The following is a 19112-nucleotide window of genomic DNA, read 5'->3' on the forward strand; positions in this document are numbered from 1 at the left end:
TCAGTTCAAGTGAAATTAATGATATTAATCCACAGCTTACTCTTGACTGAACCCGTAGGGTCACACAAATAGTACGTAAACGGATCAAGTATTTAATGGCATTAAATACTCCATCTATGAATATTCGGAACCGACGGATCTTGGTTTCAGTGGGAGCTAAGATCGTCACAGGCAAGAAATGAATACTCCGGAAACGATGATATTGCCGGAAACGGAAATATGGATCGTATCGGAAATATGAATATTATCCAAGTCGTAGATGTTGCCGGAAACGGAAACATGGTACGTATCGGAAAATATTGTTGGAAATGGAAATATTACCAGAATCGGAAATATTGCCGGAAACGGAAATATTGTCAGAATCGGAAATATTACCGGAATCGGAAAATAATTCCGGAAACGGAAATATTAAATATTTGTTCGAAACGGAAATTAATTCCGGAATCGGAAATATTGAATATTGTTCGTATCGGAAATAGATTCCGGAAATGGAATTTTAATCGGAAGCGTATCGTACGAATTAGCATCGGACGAGGCCTGCCGGACGAAGGCCCAGCACGAAGCCAGGCCATCGCCCAGCAAGCACGCACGCCACAGCCCAGCGCGCACAAGGCCACGCATGCGTGGGCCGCGCTGCGTGGGCTGCTGCTCGCATGCGTGGGCAGCCCTTGTGGCTGCCGTGTGTGTGTGAGTTTGAGCTCATGCGAGATTCCTGAATCTGCAAGAGTCAGTGTATGATTAAATGTCTATTCCTATTGGATAAATTGATTAAGTAGAATTCATGTAGAATTCTAATTCCAAATTAATTCGCATCCTACTAGGATTACGATTCCTTTTCCATAACTCTATAAATAAAGGCCTAGGGGTCATAATTTATACACAAGTTTCAAAGTATTCAAAAGTGAGTTTTTTGAGAGAAAATTCAAACACCCATCTTGCCCCAAAAGTGTCGAATTTTCTGAGTACCTTAAGGGCGATTCTAGTTGGTCAATCTTAAGGCGGATCCGGACGTGCTGTGGACTTTCTACGGAGGGACGACACTTGGAGTCCTAAAAGACTTGTTCTTGTTCGGTTCGGGCGCAGCTAGGGAAGGCACGCAACAAAGAGTATGCATCTAAACTATGCTAAATGATTATGTGTAAATAATATGTTTCCTGGGTTAATGGTTGTTTCCGCATGATCTATGTAATGTCATATGTATCATAACCTAACATGGACTTAGTCAAAGCACTTATATCAATAAGGTGCTTGATAGGTTCAAGATGGCGGACTCCAAGCGAGGCTACCTACCCATGTCTCATGGAATGACTCTAAGCAAGACTCAGTGCCCAAAAACACTTGATGAGCGTAGACGAATGAATGGGATTCCATATGCATCATTGATTGGTTCAATAATGTATGCTATGATATGTACACGCCCGGATGTTGCGTACGCACTCAGTGCTACGAGCAGATACCAATCAGACCCAGGAGAGGCGCATTGGACTGCTGCCAAGAATATTCTGAAGTACCTGAAAAGGCACAAAGATGACTTCCTGGTCTATGGTGGAGATGATGAATTAATTGTTAAAGGCTATACGGACGCAAGTTTCCAAACCGACAAAGATGATTTTAGATCACAGTCTGGGTTTGTCTTCTGCCTCAACGGAGGAGCAGTAAGCTGGAAAAGTGCTAAGCAAAGCACCATTGCGGATTCTACAACTGAAGCGGAGTACATTGCTGCACATGAAGCAGCAAAGGAAGCTATATGGCTAAGGAAGTTCATAGGTGAACTTGGTGTAGTCCCCTCCATTAAAGGACCAATAGCCCTGTATTGTGATAATAACGGAGCTATTGCACAGGCAAAAGAGCCTAGACACCACCAGAGAGTCAAGCATGTACTTCGTAGATTTCACCTTCTACGAGAGTTCGTTGAAAGAAAAGAAGTCGAGATAAGCAAAATTGGAACTGATGACAACATATCAGATCCATTAACTAAACTTCTGCCGCAGGCGAAGCACAACTCGCACACTGCAGCTATGGGAATCAAGCATATTGGAGAATGGCTTTGATGTCTCTGTTTAATGTTTTAAAGTTTTAGAGTTTAAATCTTTGTAAAACATTATTGGTTAATCATTCACAATAAATGAAATGAATTCATTTTTCCATTTAATTTGTGGTTTATTAAATGATGAGTCCCTTCAATTTGACGATATATTCAAGATAGACTGTCAGGACCAGTCCTGTGACTAAGAAATGTCTATCAAGTGAACTTGAATGTCAAAGGTTGAAAATGGTCCCTAATCGGAGTTTTCTATAAAATTGGACGCATAGAAAACGTTAGACGATTAGAATGCAAGATGACTAGTAGTTCTGTTTCTTGAACTATGTGGACATGGCAATGTCATAATCATTTGCATAGATACTTACTTTGGGAAGACTAGTATCGGACAAGACCTATGAAACTTTACTGTAATAGATGAAAATCTGTCATAAGTAAATTTCATTAAATTATTAGACACTAAATCCTCAATACTTGAGTGATTTGAGATTACTTGTTTGAGAACTGGTTGCTTTGACGTTGACCAACCGTCGCACCGTAAAAGGAGGCTATAAAGGCAACGCTCAGGTAATCACCTATCAAACGAAGTCTAATCTCAAGATCGCAAGATTGGGATTGTCCTCCCATAAATCGGGATGAGATGCTTAAAAGTTGTACAAGGCCACTCGGAGAGCTAGAAACTGTGAAATGCATGGCCGTGCTCGGATGAATCATAGGCTATGATTATCTGTTTATTTGATCAGTTGAACTCTGAAACCGAGGAACACCTCTGGACGTAATAAGGATGACAACTCTTACCTTATGTTCAAGAGCAAGCATCGAGCGACAAAGGAATTAGGAAATGCACACTTGTCCCTAAGGACAAGTGGGAGACTGAAGGAAATAATTCCCTTGGTCCAAGTATGCATTCTATGTTAAGTCTAATAAATGCGGTTTAGTATTAATTAACAAGTTAATAATTCAGTGAGATCAAGTGAGCTGAATGCCTAACTAGAGGCCGCTTCAGTTCAAGTGGAATTAATGATATTAATCCACAGCTTACTCTTGACTGAACCCGTAGGGTCACACAAATAGTACGTAAACGGATCAAGTATTTAATGGCATTAAATACTCCATCTATGAATATTCGGAATCGACGGATCTTGGTTTCAGTGGGAGCTGAGATCGTCACAGGCAAGAAATGAATACTCCGGAAACGATGATATTGCCGGAAACGGAAATATGGATCGTATCGGAAATATAAATATTATCCAAGTCGTAGATGTTGCCGGAAACGGAAACATGGTACGTATCGGAAAATATTATCGGAAATGGAAATATTGCCAGAATCGGAAATATTGCCGGAAACGGAAATATTGTCAGAATCGGATATATTACCGGAATCGGAAAATAATTCCGGAAACGGAAATATTAAATATTTGTTCGAAACGGAAATTAATTCCGGAATCGGAAATGTTAAATATTGTTCGTACCGGAAATGAATTCCGGAATCGGAAATTTAATCGGAAGCGCATCGTACGAATAAGCATCGGACGAGGCCTGCCGGACGAGGCCCAGCACGAAGCCAGGCCATCGCCCAGCAAGCCAAGCGCGCCGCACAAACAGCCACGCCAGGCCCAGCGCAAGGCCAGGCCCAGCAGGCTGCGCAGCGCGCACAGCGCGCACAGCACGCGCAGCGCGCAGCGCGCGCGGGCGCTGCGTGGGCTGCTGCTCGCGCGCACGCATGGGGGGCCCATCGTGGCTGCCGTGCGTGTGTGTGCAAGTGTTTGTGTTCGTGCACGTTTCCTAAAACATGCAGAGTTCGGTTAATGATTAAATTCCTAATTCTATTTGATAAATTAATTAAATTAGAGTTCTTGTAGGATTCTAGGTTTAATTAATTTGTATCTGAATAGGATTTCGATTCCCTTTCCATACCCCTATAAATATGAGGCTAGGGCTCACAATTTATAACAAGTTTAAAAGTATTCAAAAAGTGAGTTTTTGAGAGGAAACTAAAACACACATCTTGCTCATAAAAGTGCCGAAATTTTCTAGTACCTTAAGGGCGATTCTAGTTGGTCAATCTTAAGGCGGATCCGGACGTGCTGTGGACTATCTATGGAGGGACGACACTTGGAGTCCTAAAGACTTGTTCTTGTTCGGTTCGGGCGCAGCTAGGGAGGGCACGCAACAAAGAGTATGCATCTAAATTATGCTATATGATTATGTGTAAATAATATGTTGTCCTGGGTTAATGGTTGTTTCCGCATGATCTATGTAATGTCATATGTATCATAACCTAACACGGTGTAGTTATGAAATTATTTGTTTAATAGGGTGGTGGGACATATGATATATTAAATAGATTATTTAATTAGATGGTTGGGTTGATAAGTTACTAAAAATGGCAAGTGTATCTCTTAAATAAATAGGGTCGGAAAAGGCAAGTGTATCCCTTAAATAAACACAAAGGGAGTATTTTATTAATTCTACTTTGTCGGGTCTAAATGTCTAATAGTCTTGTTTAACTAATATTTTTGAGAAAAAAAAAATTAAAGGGTGAGACCAGGTTTATGTTTTTTAACAACTATATTAGGTTTAAGTTTTTTAACAAGAAAACGCACGGATGAGACTAAATATATTTTTTTCTGTTCTGAATAGTTTATTTAAACGAAGTTTTTAATTAAATAAAATCAATTTTTATCAACGGTTGTTGGGAAAATCAGAGAAAATTATTATTTATTTGGATTGTAAAGTGATTAGTGATATTTTAGGAGTTTAGTGTTTCGATAAAAAACTTAAGTTGGGAAAATAAAAGAAACAAAACTTATCAGACAATTATTCGATATCATTTTCTTTTGGAATTGAATAATATCCGTAGCCGTAACCGTAACCGTAACCATACACGTACCCTTGATCTATCAAAACTTTTGGATATGGTATTGATTTGATAACCATATCAGTTATAATACCCTATTTTCCAGATTGGGTATATAACAAGCTTTCAAGTTTATAAGTAATTTTGTTGGACCCACTTTTTAACACTTGTTTTACATAAAATAAAAAATAAAAAATTATTTGTTGTTTAGGTATGGTCGTATAATAACACATTTCAGTGTAATTTATTTATTTATTTATTTATTAACTATTGTAGGTTAAGAGTATAATTCATTTTTTTGAAAATTTTATATGAAAATCAAAAAATATTTTGCTATTTCGCTTTTACGGAATTTCCGTAATAGCTTACTACGTACTTCTATTATAGAAACAGTAATATAAAAAAAACTATGATTTTTTTCCATTCCTAACATATTTGTTCTTCATATCAGTAATAATGTATATATTTTTTTTATCCTTGTCGTAATACTTGAAATCATAATTTATTTTTCCATATATACTTTTATTAAATAGAAGGAAAAAATAAGAAAAAAAAATTAGGAAATCATATATTTTAAAATATTCTTAAATTAAAAAGAAAAGAAAAAAATAATAAGGACTCACCAGGACGTAACACGTGTCATTCTTGATGTGTCTTTTAGCATATAGTAATAGATGTTCATTTCGTAGATATATTAATTTTTGCTACGGATATTAATATATACTAAATTAAAGATAAAATAAAATTAAAACATTCAAGATAGACTCGATAAGAAACTTTTTTTTAATTTTACATTACGACTAAAATCTGAAATTTTAATTTTAAGAACTCTTGTATCCTTATATGACATCAAAACGTTGAGACTACAATTTATTAACTTAGCACAAATACATTGCAAGGGCGTTCCTTTTCTCGAAGTTTGTATCTCATCCTCGGATGATATGATTATAGGTAGCGCTTCTTTGGTAAGCATACCTAGTTTTCTTTCCTAATGAAAATAAAATAAAAATAAAAAACAAAAACAATGCATTGGCGGAGCTATGGTGGCAGTGGTGAGTGAATACAGTGGCCCGCTACGATTTTTTTTAAAGGAAGAAAAGAATTTTTTATAATTTTTACGACCATATTTTTGACTTTTTGCTCCCCACCAATGTATAATTTCTGATTCCATCATTAAATAGAATACAAAGGGTAACAAAGAATTAAGAAGAAATGTCATACGTGTAAATTAAATACTCCGTAACACAAACAAATTTAAATGATGGAGCTTCAATATATACTACTATTCCACTACGTACTAGTACGTACTTCATAATTTAAATAGCTGAAAATCAAGTATTCAACCCATAACAAACGTACAATACGTAACTACGTAAGAGTAGCATGTGTTAATTAAAGCTCACCGGAAACAAAGAAATTACGAAGAAAAGCATGATTCTTCAACGAATTGCATGCACTTCTTACGTTACAAACACACAATTAATATTTCATATTTTTTTTAATAATTAAATTAAATGCATGACCATATTATAAAAGAATTTTCAAAAGAGTATACGACGTGTTAATTTTGATCATGCAGTTTAGGCAAAGACGGCGACTGCTCCAAGGACAGCCATCAAAGCCACACTGCTTCCTTGAACAAAAGCACCATTGCCATGACCATGACCACTGTGATCACCCTCCTCCTCATCATGATGTTCACCATCTGGGCCCGGGGCGTCGGCCGAGGTGGGGCCCTCCGTGGACGGGACAGATGAAGGAGTAGCAGCAGCCATGGGTGGTGGTGTCATGGCTGGGGTTTGGGCTGGGGACATTGGGGCCACTGGGGGTACCGACAAGGGAGCAGGCGTCGATGGTGTGGGGGCCACGACTACTGTGACGGGCGCAGGTGTCGCGGCTGTGGTTGTAGTCGGGGCTGGGGCCGCGGAAGGTCCTTGGGCGAAAGCTGACCCGACTAGGACAACAATGAGGACTAGGGCAAGAGTAGCGCGTGAGAGAGCCATTGATGTCAGTTAGCTGAAATGGTTTATGTTACGTTAACGCACACACCACCCTACAAAAAGAACGAGGGTATTAGAAATAGGGAAGAGTGTACGTGTTTTTTTGTGTTTTTTTTGGTTTTTCTGGAGATGAATGTGGAATTTGAGGTTCATATATAGTGAAATGAATGAAAATGATGTGTTTAGAATATTCTAAAATAAATATATATTTAACTTAATTATACCCCTGGTAAGGAAATTAGTGGGATAATTGTCTTGCACGTTAGGGGAAGAAAGGAATTGGTAGGAGAATATCTTAAGAACTTAGTGGAGGAGCAGTTTCTCTGTTTTAATAAACTTAATTTAGATGTTGTACATTAGTCCGTACGGTGACAAAGGTTCAATAAGTAAAGCCAAATAACAAGTTATCGGTAAGTCATCCAAAGCATAGCTCAATTGATAAAAAGCAACCCCCGTCAAAAATTAAAATATAATTGTATGACATGGTCCAAGTTTAAATCCCTTGAAAAACAAAATTACTCCCTCTGCCTCTTAATACTCGCACCGCTTTCCTTTTCGGGCCGTCCCTTAATACTTGCACCGCTTCTATAAATGGAAATTTATACCAATATTATATTATTTCTCACACTTACTTACTAACCCCACCTACACCCATATTCCCTACAAAAAACCATTTAAAAATTAACACCCTCAATCACCACTCCCCACCTATTACACATTCCCACTAATTATATTAAAAAAAATACTCCACTATCAACTAACACCCATTAAATTAATAAGTCAATTCAAATGTCTTAAACTCCGCACCGGTCAAACCGGTGCGAGTATTAAGGGACGGAGGGAGTACTATACAATTAATAAAGTGAAAACCTTTTAATTATTTCCTATGGTACCAAGTATGAAGGATAATGCTATGTCAAATGCTTTGATAAATAGACATCAAAATATCTTGTCTTTATTAGGGAGCGGCGAGGCGGTAGACTGTGAGGTATCTCCTCACACAAAACAGAGCAGTGATAATATCATTCTGTGTGAAAAAGTATCATTTCTGTAAAAATAAGAAAGTACAATTTCGATAAAAATACCTTTTTTTTTTTTACAGAATGATACTTTTTTTAACATGAATGGTACTTTATTTTTTGTCTTTTAACTATTTGTCTTTTAGCTTTTTGCCACACATATGTAATATCTGAAAAACGACCCCCTGTTATCCTCGCTAGGAAAGAGATCAAACAAAAAGAGAAACACATGAACAATGCATATGGATCTATTTAGACACCTTTATCATTGATCATATCTATTGCAAAAGAATCAATACAAAAAAGAAAGAATCATAACTGGTTGATATATTTCCTTCTTTTGTTCAAATAAATTAAAGATAAAATATTTGGATTTAAGAAAATCAAATCCCATTAATGATAGAGAATAATATGCGATTAAATATACTGTTCTATAAAAGGGTGTTCTACTCCAACGATACAATACACGAAAACACTCAAAGCCACAAACATAATATAAGTCAAAAAAAAATAGCAAGTTATACTTTGAGAGTAATTAACTAATTAAAGTAATAATGGAGATGAAGAAGGCGGTTACATTTCTTATGCTAATTGCATTTTTCGTGGTTGCAACCAACCCTCAATCAATCTTTGCTGTCCGAGAGCTTCCCTTGCCCTCAAACAACCTCTTTGAAATACTTGTTCCTAATGATATTGGCCTTGAATGTGTAGCTATTGGTCAACCATGTGATTTACTCAACCGGTGTTGTCAACCTTATTTTTGCAAATTAGATTCTGAAGTTGATGGTGTATGCACACCGCGACTCTAAATTTAAATAGAGGGTAAGTAAGATGTAATTTTCGAGAATGAAATTTTAATGAAATGTTTCCTAGCTTCTTTAATTACTTGTCACATGAAATAAAATAAAAGGGGTGTTTGAATTCTGATACTTCATCTGTTCCTGAAATATTGCACCATGTTGACTTCGCACTTCCCAATACATCACTTTGATTCATTATCTCTCGAATTATGTATAAGTAAAAATTAAAAAAAAAAAATATTTTGAAAGTACATACCGATACGAATCTAACATGATCCTACATGATTATACTTCTTTTATGTATATTTTACAAAAGATGGTCAAAGGCACAACGTGAATAGTGTAAAAGTCAACATTGTGCGATATTTGTCTAACAAATGAAGTATTAGTAGTACCTTTTTAGCTAGCTTGTTATTTTTATTTATAGTTCTGTAGTCAATTTTATATTTTAGGGATAGGCTTAAAACACATGGTTCATACACAACGAATTAAATGTCGTGTTAAGAAAGCCACCTTAGCTTCATTATTCCGATGAAGGAAATATGAGGGACAAAATGAGAAATTGGGCTAGGGATGTAAATTTCAGTAACTTTAGGACAAAGTTGTCACTTGGATAAACTTTCACAAACAACTAACCTCAAAATACCCAATTTTCAACGTTTTAGAAATTAGAGGGTTGAGACAATCCAGCTCATTGAATAATAGTAGCTCACTTTTGGTTGGTCACTTAGACTCACTTCACTTGCTAGGATGTTGTATTACTTGTGCCTAAAGATGGTTGTGGGGGACAGGCCGGACGGGCCGGGCTTTGGGCCATGGGCCTGAATGGGTCGGCTGCGAGTCAGTCCCACTTGACTTTGTGATGGGTCGATCTGAAAAGTTCAAAACAGGGCACAAGCCCACGGGCTTCCGGGCCGGGTCGGGTCGTCGTGGCTAAGCCTAATTTTACTAAATTTAGCGTGTTTTTTCGTAGCGGGTCGTGTCGAGTCATGTCCTGCCTTGTCGTGCTTTTCCCCAAAAAATCAGCCCAGGCTCGGCCACCACCCACGACTTCGTGCTCATGTCGGGCCGTGTTTTTTTCGTGGCGGGTCGGGCCGACCCAACATCAAGCCATCTTTACAAGTTGTGCCATTGGGTCTAACACAAAAGACAATACGAGAAATGTTGTAGACGGGATTTGAACTCAGGTTTTGAGTACCACCCCTCATATATAAGTCATAATTTTATTAACTAAGCTAATTAGCATCCACTAGACTAACACATTGATCAATCAATACGAAGAGAAATAAATTGTTGCCTATGATGAGACCGTCAAAAAAAATGATTACGAACTAATAGATTAACGGTCTTGATATATGCAAATCTAAAAAGTTAACTATAAATATTGAATAAATTTTCCAAAATGACACTAAAATGAAAAACCATATATCGATCGGTATTATTTATACTTAGTTCGTGCTTATTGGTGAATATGTAACTTCTTGTACTCAACTCTCAAGTCTCAATTAAGGTTACATATATACTTGCATGCATGTATCTTTTGCCTAGTATTGAACTTCGTATTAGGCTATGTTCAACTCTCAACCGATCGATTTTGTTAAAAAAAAAATGTGATCATGTGTTCAAAACTTAAAAGCTAAAAGAGAATAATGAGATCTAGTAATCCGTAGTAAAGAATATTTGTTTATGAAAAAATTGCATAGTAAACAAACGTGTCAAGCCATGTGAAACAAAAAATGAAATTACTTGACATAGGTAAAAAAAAGGGTACATTTCAATGATTTCATAATAGAGTTAATCTTAATTAAATTAACTTGATCATGATTCATGCATGAATTAATCAAGCAAAGACAGCAACTGCTCCAAGAACAGCCAATAGAGCCAAGTTGCTTCCATGGAAAAAAGCAGAACCAGCTTCCGCATTATCCGCTTCCCCTGTGGGGGCAAGGGCTGGGCCTGAGGACGGGCTTAGGGTTGGGCCATCCGCGGATGGCTCAGGAGCAACGGTTGGGGCTGTAGTAGGAGCGGTTTCTGGGGCTAGGACTGGAGCTAGGGCCGGGCTTGGGCCGTCCGTGGATGGCTCGGGAGCTTCCACTGGGGATGGCACTGGAGTTGGTGTGGGGACCGGTGACACGGTTGGGGTGGCGACAGGTGACGTGGCTGGGGTTAGGGCCGGGCTTGGGCTTGGGGCCATTGAGGGTCCTTGGGCTAGGGCCGATCCCATAAGGACAACAATGAGGGCAAGGGCGAGAGTGGTATGTGAGAGAGCCATTGATATCAGCTAATACAAATTGATGTCAAAAAGAAAAACTAAAAATAAGAGTACTAAGAAAATGTAAAGGTTTTTTTTTTTTTTTGGAATTGGTTTTGTATTTTTTTTTTGGGAATTGAATGTGGAATATTAGCTTGATTTATAGGGAAATTACATCTAGATAGGATGTAAGGGATACTTGTCATACACTTTTGAGAAAGAGTGGAGAATATGTTAGGTCCTTAGTGGAAGAGCAACTTCTCTTTCGTCATTTTGTACTAGTTGAAATTTATTACACAAAATGAAAATGAAAATGAGAAACGTATGAGTTGATATCTGGGAAACATTCAAGAGTTAAACAAGGTTGTCTAACTAAAGTGTAAACATTCAATAATTTGCGGCAGTTAATTTCATGTCAGACCGTCTAACACTTATTTAACTGTCAGACCATATTCAATAGTATCTTAATTAGGCATGAGGGGAAGTGTAAACATTTAAGAATTTGCATATCGCTAATCTCATGTCAAACCGTCTAATAGAGCTGATCATGGGCGGGATAACCCGCTAGACCCGGCCCGCTCGGCCCGTTAAAGTAGCGGGCTTGGACAACGTTTTTTTTAAAAAAATCGAAAGTTGGGAGGGCCAAGCCCGGCCCGTTAATAAAAATGGGCGGGTTACGGCACACAAAATTTATTAACGGGCAGGCCCGCCCAGCCCGCTAAATTTAAATAAACTTACTTTTTGTAATACCGGTAGTCTGATTATAGAACATTTTGGTCTTCTAGAGTATGTATCTAATTAATTAATTAATAATTATCTTTTTTTTTTAGAGCATTAATAATTATCTATTGCCTAAAAGAAAGTAAGAAACCCTAGAGCCAACCTAACACTTTCATTTCACAAAAGAGTCGCCACCCACCCTTAGTCTCCTACTCTCTTATGTTCTTCTTCTTGCTCACTACATCTTCATTCTTCTCCATTCCTTGTCCATCTACGAAGTAACTTACCAGTAGGTACAACAGGGTTAATTTATATTTTATTCTATGACAACTTTTCCTTGAAAAAAATTATTTTACACTTTCATAAGCCCGTTGGCCCGCTGGCAGCCCGCATTTTATGTACAGGGCGGGTAAGGGCAATAAATATATTATTTAGCGGACGGATAAGGGCAGCATTTTTAAGCCCGTTGGACAGATTTTTGGAAAGGTTGCCCGTCCATTACCCGTCCAAACCCGCAAATAATTAGCTTTACCGTCTAACACTTGCTTAACTGTCAGACCATATTCAATATTGCGGTGTATGTTAATTAGGCCTGAGGAATGTGGCATAATGGCATGCTGCATAAATGCATAATCTTTACAAGAATATGTAATTTGCATAATTTAATCGAAAGGGCAGCCAAAATGGTATGGGTCATACTTGACGCTTTTAGATACGGAGTACTATACATAATTTTTTTTTTTTTTTTTTATACTAACAGATTATAGTCAACGGCTAGTAATTGCCTGATCAAAATCAAAATTTCTGATTTTTGCCAGCTTGGGAGAAACAATTCAAAGGCAAGCAACAAAACTGGCATTTCTTGTTAGCACGTTCGATTGCACCCCGTCCTAGCATGTTGCATTAATGCAACATTTGACCCTTAATTATTAGTTTGTCCATTTCGATACGGAATTGGACTTTTCTTTTGCGAATGAGTCATAAGATCAATACAAATTATAAATGGAGAAGGGGACTCAAACCTGATACCTATCGTAGACAAGTTCTCGATCTCAGCTATTAGGCCAAGACCTCATTGGTAACCAGAATTGGACTCGAGTAATTCTAGCATCACAAGGATTTTGCGATTTTTCCAATTTCTAATAATTCATAAAATCGAGAATGATATTTGAACACGTTCCAGAGTTTAACAAGGACCTAAGGCAAATGCAAAAGTTGCTTTAAGTGACAACTTGAATTGATTCTTGCCAAGAAAACGGTAAAGTTTAATTAATGAGAGCTTTGGAGAAAAAATAGCTTTTTAAGATGATGGGAGTGTTTTTGTGAAAGAAGGTTTAGAAAAGTATTTTGAAAAGAAAAAATAATTTTGAAAAACCTCAATATAGGAGCTTTTGCATTAGATCGAGGTTTAAATAATTTGATGTAAAATTAACTTTTATCAACCTACGTCACTTTAAGTCAGTTTCCTTTAAACAAACATTTTACACAAACGCAAAATTTTAACAGCTAATTGCAAACAGGCCCAATAACTAGCTGAAAGGACTACAATTTCCATTTTAACAAGGTCCAGTACAATCTCATTTATGAGGTGTAATGTGTAGTACAAATTATCTGCATGCTTAAATTGCAGAAGCTCTGTAAACTGAATTACGAAAAACTGATCACTTCCAAATCATAATCCTTTTTGGTATATACCACCCAAACGCAAACTCATTGGCCTAATACAAAACAAAATCACAGGTTCCGGCTTTTATATACACACATTCACAATTTGACATACTAAGTGTGATGGAACTCAATGGAACAAACTAAAGACCCTAAATTCTGCCTATCACCATTAGGGATGGGCATGAGTTCAGGATCCGGTCCAGACCTGGTTGGACCCGGCCCATTTTTAAGGGTCTGGGTCTAGTGTTGGAAATCCTAGTGAGAATACAAAAGAAAATGAGTGGGAATATGTGGGAATATGAAAAGTCCCACATGGGAAAAACACAAACCATATTCAATGTTTATATTTGGGGGTTTGAGGGAAACATTTGTTTAAGAAAGCATGTGAGTGGCATGGGTGGTCACAACACATACACACGCGCGCGCGGTACTTGGTACTTGGTACTTGGAGGTAGCGCGATGAGATTTTATTTGGAGCAAATTGATGTTGCGTACGTTATTTCTGATGTTGTGATACCTGTGAATGATGATGAATTGCATGATTTTGAGGTTAAGTTTGCTAAGGATGATAGAACCTGTAAGGGAATGTTGTTGCATCATATGTCGAATGTTTTGCTTGACATTTACATGGGCTATAATCATGCTAGGGATATTTGGGATGGTTTAGAGAAAAAGTATGGAACTGATGATGCCGGTACGAAACGTTATTGTGTTAGTAAATGGTTAGGTTTTCAAGTTGAAGATGATAAACCTATTATTGATCAGATTCATGCATATGAGAATATCTGTATTGCTATGGCTGCCGAGGGTTTGAGTATATGTGATATAACTCTTGCTATTGTTTTAATTGAGAAACTGCCACCCTCATGGAAAGACTTTAGAAACCAGTTAATGCATAAGAAGAAAGACCTTACCCTAGAGGAACTCGTAGGTCACCTAAAAATTGAGGAGGAGAACCGTATTAAGGATAAGGGTCAATCTGTATTTTCTAGGTCTGCTAAAGCTAATCTGGTTGAACCTAAGGGCAATTTCTATTCTGATAAGTTTAAGGGGAAGGGCAGTCAGTTCAAGCCTCAAGGGAAAATTCAGAAGTGTAAGTTTAAGGGTAACTGTTTTGAATGTGGGAAGGATGGTCACAAGTCCAGGGATTGCAGAGTCAAGAAGAAGCCAGATCAGAATCAAGCTCACCTTGTTGAAGCAGTTGCTGATCCTAACAATTTTATTGCTGTTGTTTCAGAAGCTAATCTGGCAGGTGATGTTGCTGAATGGATAGTTGATACAGGAGCAACCAGGCACATTTGCACCAACAAAGAAATGTTCACTTCCTACGGGAAGACTGATGGTGAAAATGTATTCATGGGTAACTCTGCTTCTGCAACTGTTCAAGGCAAAGGGAAGATCGTTCTCACTCTCACTTCTGGAAAAACACTCACTTTAACTAATGTTTTGCATGTTCCAGAAATGCGTAGGAATTTAATTTCCGGTAGTTTACTTATGAAAGCTGGTTTGAAGTTGTCCTTTGATTCTGATAGGCTAGTTATTACTCACAATGGGGAATTTGTGGGAAAGGGTTTTTGTAATGGGGGGTTGTTTACTCTTGATGTTTCCATTGAAATTATGAATAAGAAAGCTAGTACTTCTTCTGCTTATATTGCTGAGTCTATTGATTTATGGCATGCTAGATTGGGTCATGTTAATATTGCTTCAATTAAAAGACTCAAACAAATGAACATGATTCCAAGCTTTTCTAAAACTGATTTTGCAAAATGTGAAGTATGTGTTGAAGCAAAATTTGCAAAGAAACCCTTTAAATCAATAGATAGACAGACAGAAGTACTAGAACTTGTTCATAGTGACTTGGGGGATTTTAAAAACTATGAAAGCAGGGGCTGTAAAAGATATTACATTACTTTTGTTGATGACTGCTCTAGATTCACCATGGTTTATCTTCTCAGGTCTAAGGATGAGGCTGAGGAGATGTTCCTCAAGTACAAGGCTGAAGTTGAAAATCAGCTAGACAGGAAAATCAAGAGACTTAGGAGTGATAGGGGGGGTGAGTATGACCCTAACACTATTAAGGCGTTTTGTGAACAGAATGGTATAGTTCACGAAATAACAGCTCCTTACACACCCGAACAAAACGGGATTGCTGAAAGGAAAAATAGAACTTTAAAAAATATGATGAATTCAATGCTTATTAGTTCTGGGCTTCCTGATAATATGTGGGGGGGAAGCTATTCTTACTGCTTGTCATGTTTTGAACAGGGTGCCTCACAAGAAGCTGGACAAGACCCCATATGAGCTATGGAAAGGTCGAGCACCAAGCCTGAAATACTTGAAAGTGTGGGGGTGCTTAGCAAAGGTTGCCTTACCTAGTTTCAAAAGGGACAAGATTGGTCCAAAAACGGTTGATTCTATCTTTATTGGTTATGCTTATCAAAGTTCTGCTTATCGTTTTTTAGTTAAGGATGCTAACAACTCTTATGCAAGTGGTAACATTATTGAAGCAAGAGATGCTGAGTTTTTTGAAAACACTTTTCCTTTAAAGATCTCTTGCATTAGTAATGATGTACCATCCTCTAGCACCTCTAATGCTTTACCCATTGCTCCTTGTTCCACTACTAATAATGAGTCTGATTTAGAACCAAGGAGAAGCAAAAGGGCAAGAAAGGAAACAAGTTATGGTGATGATTTTGTTACTGCTTTCCTAACTGAACCTTTCTTGATTACTGATGATTTTGTGTATGTATTTATCCTAGAAGACGACCCTAGAACCTATGAAGAGGCAATGAGGTCGGTTGATGCAGTTTTCTGGAAAGAGGCCATTGATAGCGAGCTTCAGTCAATCCTAAGTAATAATACTTGGGAATTGGTTGATCTTCCTAGAGGTTGTAAACCCATCACCTGTAAGTGGATTTTTAGGAAAAAGTTGAAATCATGTGGGTCCATTGATAAATATAAGGTCAGGATTGTGGTAAGGGGTTTTACTCAAAAACATGGCATTGATTATTTTGATACATACTCTCCTGTAACTAAGATTGCAACCATTAGAACCTTAATTTCTCTTGCATGCATTCATGATCTTGTTGTGCATCAAATGGATGTGAAAACTGCATTTTTGAATGGTGATTTAGATGAAGAGATTTATATGGTTCAACCTGAAGGTTTTGTTGTTCCAGGTCAAGAAAACAAAGTTTGTAAACTGGTGAAGTCATTGTATGGGCTTAAACAAGCGCCTAAGCAATGACATGACAAGTTTGACAAGACAATGACTAGTAATGGCTATCATGTAAATGAAGGTGATTCTTGCGTTTATTATAAACATGATTCTTCTGGTTGTGTGATTATTTGTCTTTATGTGGATGACATGCTAATTTTTGGTACTGATTTGGATCGAGTGAATGAAACAAAAGAATTTTTGAGTTCAAAATTTGAAATGAAAGATATGGGTGAGGCAGATGTGATTTTGGGAGTGAAAATTATTAGAACTCCAAATGGCATCTGTCTCAGCCAAGCTCACTATGTTGAAAAGCTTCTTAAAAAGTTTGATTCATTTGATGTCGATCCAATCAAGACTCCTTATGATATAAGCATTCATTTAAAGAAAAACAAAGGTGATCCTGTTTGTCAATCTGAGTATGCTAAAATTATTGGTAGTGTCATGTTTCTCATGAACTATACTAGACCTGACATTGCCTATTCTGTAAGTAGATTGAGCAGGTACACCCATAACCCAAGCAATGAGCATTGGGGTGCGTTAAGGCGATTGCTTAGGTACCTAAGGGGTACCATGGATTGGGGATTGCACTACTCCAAGTTTCCAAGAGCATTGGAGGGTTATTGTGATGCCAACTGGGTATCCGGAAATGATGAAGTCAACTCCACTAGTGGTTATGTCTTCACCCTAGGGGGTGGAGCTGTCTCTTGGAAATCCTGTAAGCAATCTTGTACTGCTATGTCTACTATGGAATCTGAGTTTATTGCTCTTGAATTGGCAGGTCATGAGGCAGAATGGTTGAGGAACGTGCTTGCAGATATTCCACTGTGGGGGAAGCCAGCTCCTTCAGTTGCACTTCATTGTGATTCGCAATCTGCTATTGCCGTGGCAAACAACCAAGCCTACAATGGAAAGAAAAGACACATTCGTTTGAGGCACAAGGCTGTCAAAGAATTGCTGTCAAGTGGAGTGATATCACTGGACTATGTCAAGTCCGAAAAGAACATCGCGGATCCGTTAACGAAAGGCCTATGTAAGAAACTAGTTTTGAAAACGTCGGAGGGGATGGGCTTGAGGCCCATTGGATGAATTGTAAGGTAATGAACTCCTACTCACCATGAGTTCAAAGGGGAACATTATGTAATAATTCAGAAGCACAAATTTTATTTTTTGTCCATCCCTTAGATGTTTATGATGTGCTTGCTATTATTGAACGAGGTTGAGCATACGGCTCTTAATGAACCCATATCCATATTTTTGGTGGTGTGATGTAGCTCACACTTGATGGGATTCACCTACTTAGGTGTGGAAGTGAGGCCGCTTCCTATGAGAATTGCATGGGCTATTCTCTAGAGCACCTATAAGCATCCAGGTTATGGACGTATGGCCAGTATAATGCGTCACTTTTATTGGCGGAGATTCAGAATATCATACATGTTCAATTGTGTGCTTTGAGTAATGAGTTTCTAACCCCCTATTAAGTTCAATACGAAAGTCACTTGGTAGGAAAGAGATTCTAGCTTGAATGTCACTAAGTGTCAATTCAAGTCGCAAGACATTGACACCTATTCAATTGTTTGTTTTGCCCAGAAATTCAATTCTTTTATTTCTTTCTTTTTCTTCTCATCTTCGGACCTGTGGGGGATTGTTGGAAATCCTAGTGAGAATACAAAAGAAAATGAGTGGGAAAATGTGAGAATATGAAAAGTGCCACATGAGAAAAACACAAACCATATTCAATGTTTATATTTGGGGGTTTGACGGAAACATTTGTTTAAGAAAGCATGTGAGTGGCATGGGTGGTCACAACACACACACACACGCGCGCGCACGCGCCGGGCCGGGCCGGGCTCGGGCGAGGGTCGTGGGCCGTGGGCCATGGTACTTGGTACTTGGTACTTGGTACTTGGCGAATGCGGTTCGCGGGCGTGGGGTGGGTTTTGTGGGCCGGGTTATTCTTTTTGGTCAAGGGCGGTTTACCCACTAACTTTGGAAACTGCTCCATTAATCACGTCATTACTCCCCACTAGTCGTTTTATGACTGTTGCAGTTCCCCATTACTCCCGTAACTTCTCCACTAGCCGTTTTTTGCTGTTACAGTTTCCCAAAAGCCTCACTCTAAATTCATCGTTTATTTCCACAAAATATACAGAAACTTACAATCAATCTCTCTCTCAAATTCCTCTCTTTCTGGGCAAATATTCTGGTCTCCAATCGGGGATTGTGAGTGCACATAATTCTCGGTGTCGTGTAAACCCTGGAGGGCAACCGCAAGTGTTCTAGTGCATCGGAGGTAGCGCGGAATTGTCTTTTAGAGCAGTGGTCCGGCCACGGCACGACAATCGGTTCAGTTCGTATTACGCAATATCCAGTTAAGTCGTTCCAATTACTTATTTAGCTAACATCTAGTTATTTGAAACCCAATGAATCTGGGGCGGATCTGGATCCATGTGTTTAAAAACGAGTCTGGATCCAATATTCTCAGATCCAAACCCGGTCCAGATCCGGCCCATGTACCCGGTCAATTATTAGAAAT

General features: G+C 38.2%; 1 protein-coding gene across 1 annotated transcript; it reads right to left on the minus strand.

Moving 5' to 3' along the window:
- Positions 1-6481: 6481 nt before the first annotated feature.
- LOC130463687 (classical arabinogalactan protein 9-like) lies at positions 6482-6904 on the minus strand. Its single transcript, XM_056832896.1, has one exon. It carries the CDS (start codon positions 6902-6904, stop codon positions 6482-6484), a length of 423 nt encoding a protein of 140 aa, XP_056688874.1.
- Positions 6905-19112: the final 12208 nt, after the last annotated feature.

This window comes from Spinacia oleracea, chromosome 6, assembly GCF_020520425.1.
Source record: "Spinacia oleracea cultivar Varoflay chromosome 6, BTI_SOV_V1, whole genome shotgun sequence".
Lineage (NCBI taxonomy): Eukaryota > Viridiplantae > Streptophyta > Magnoliopsida > Caryophyllales > Amaranthaceae > Spinacia > Spinacia oleracea.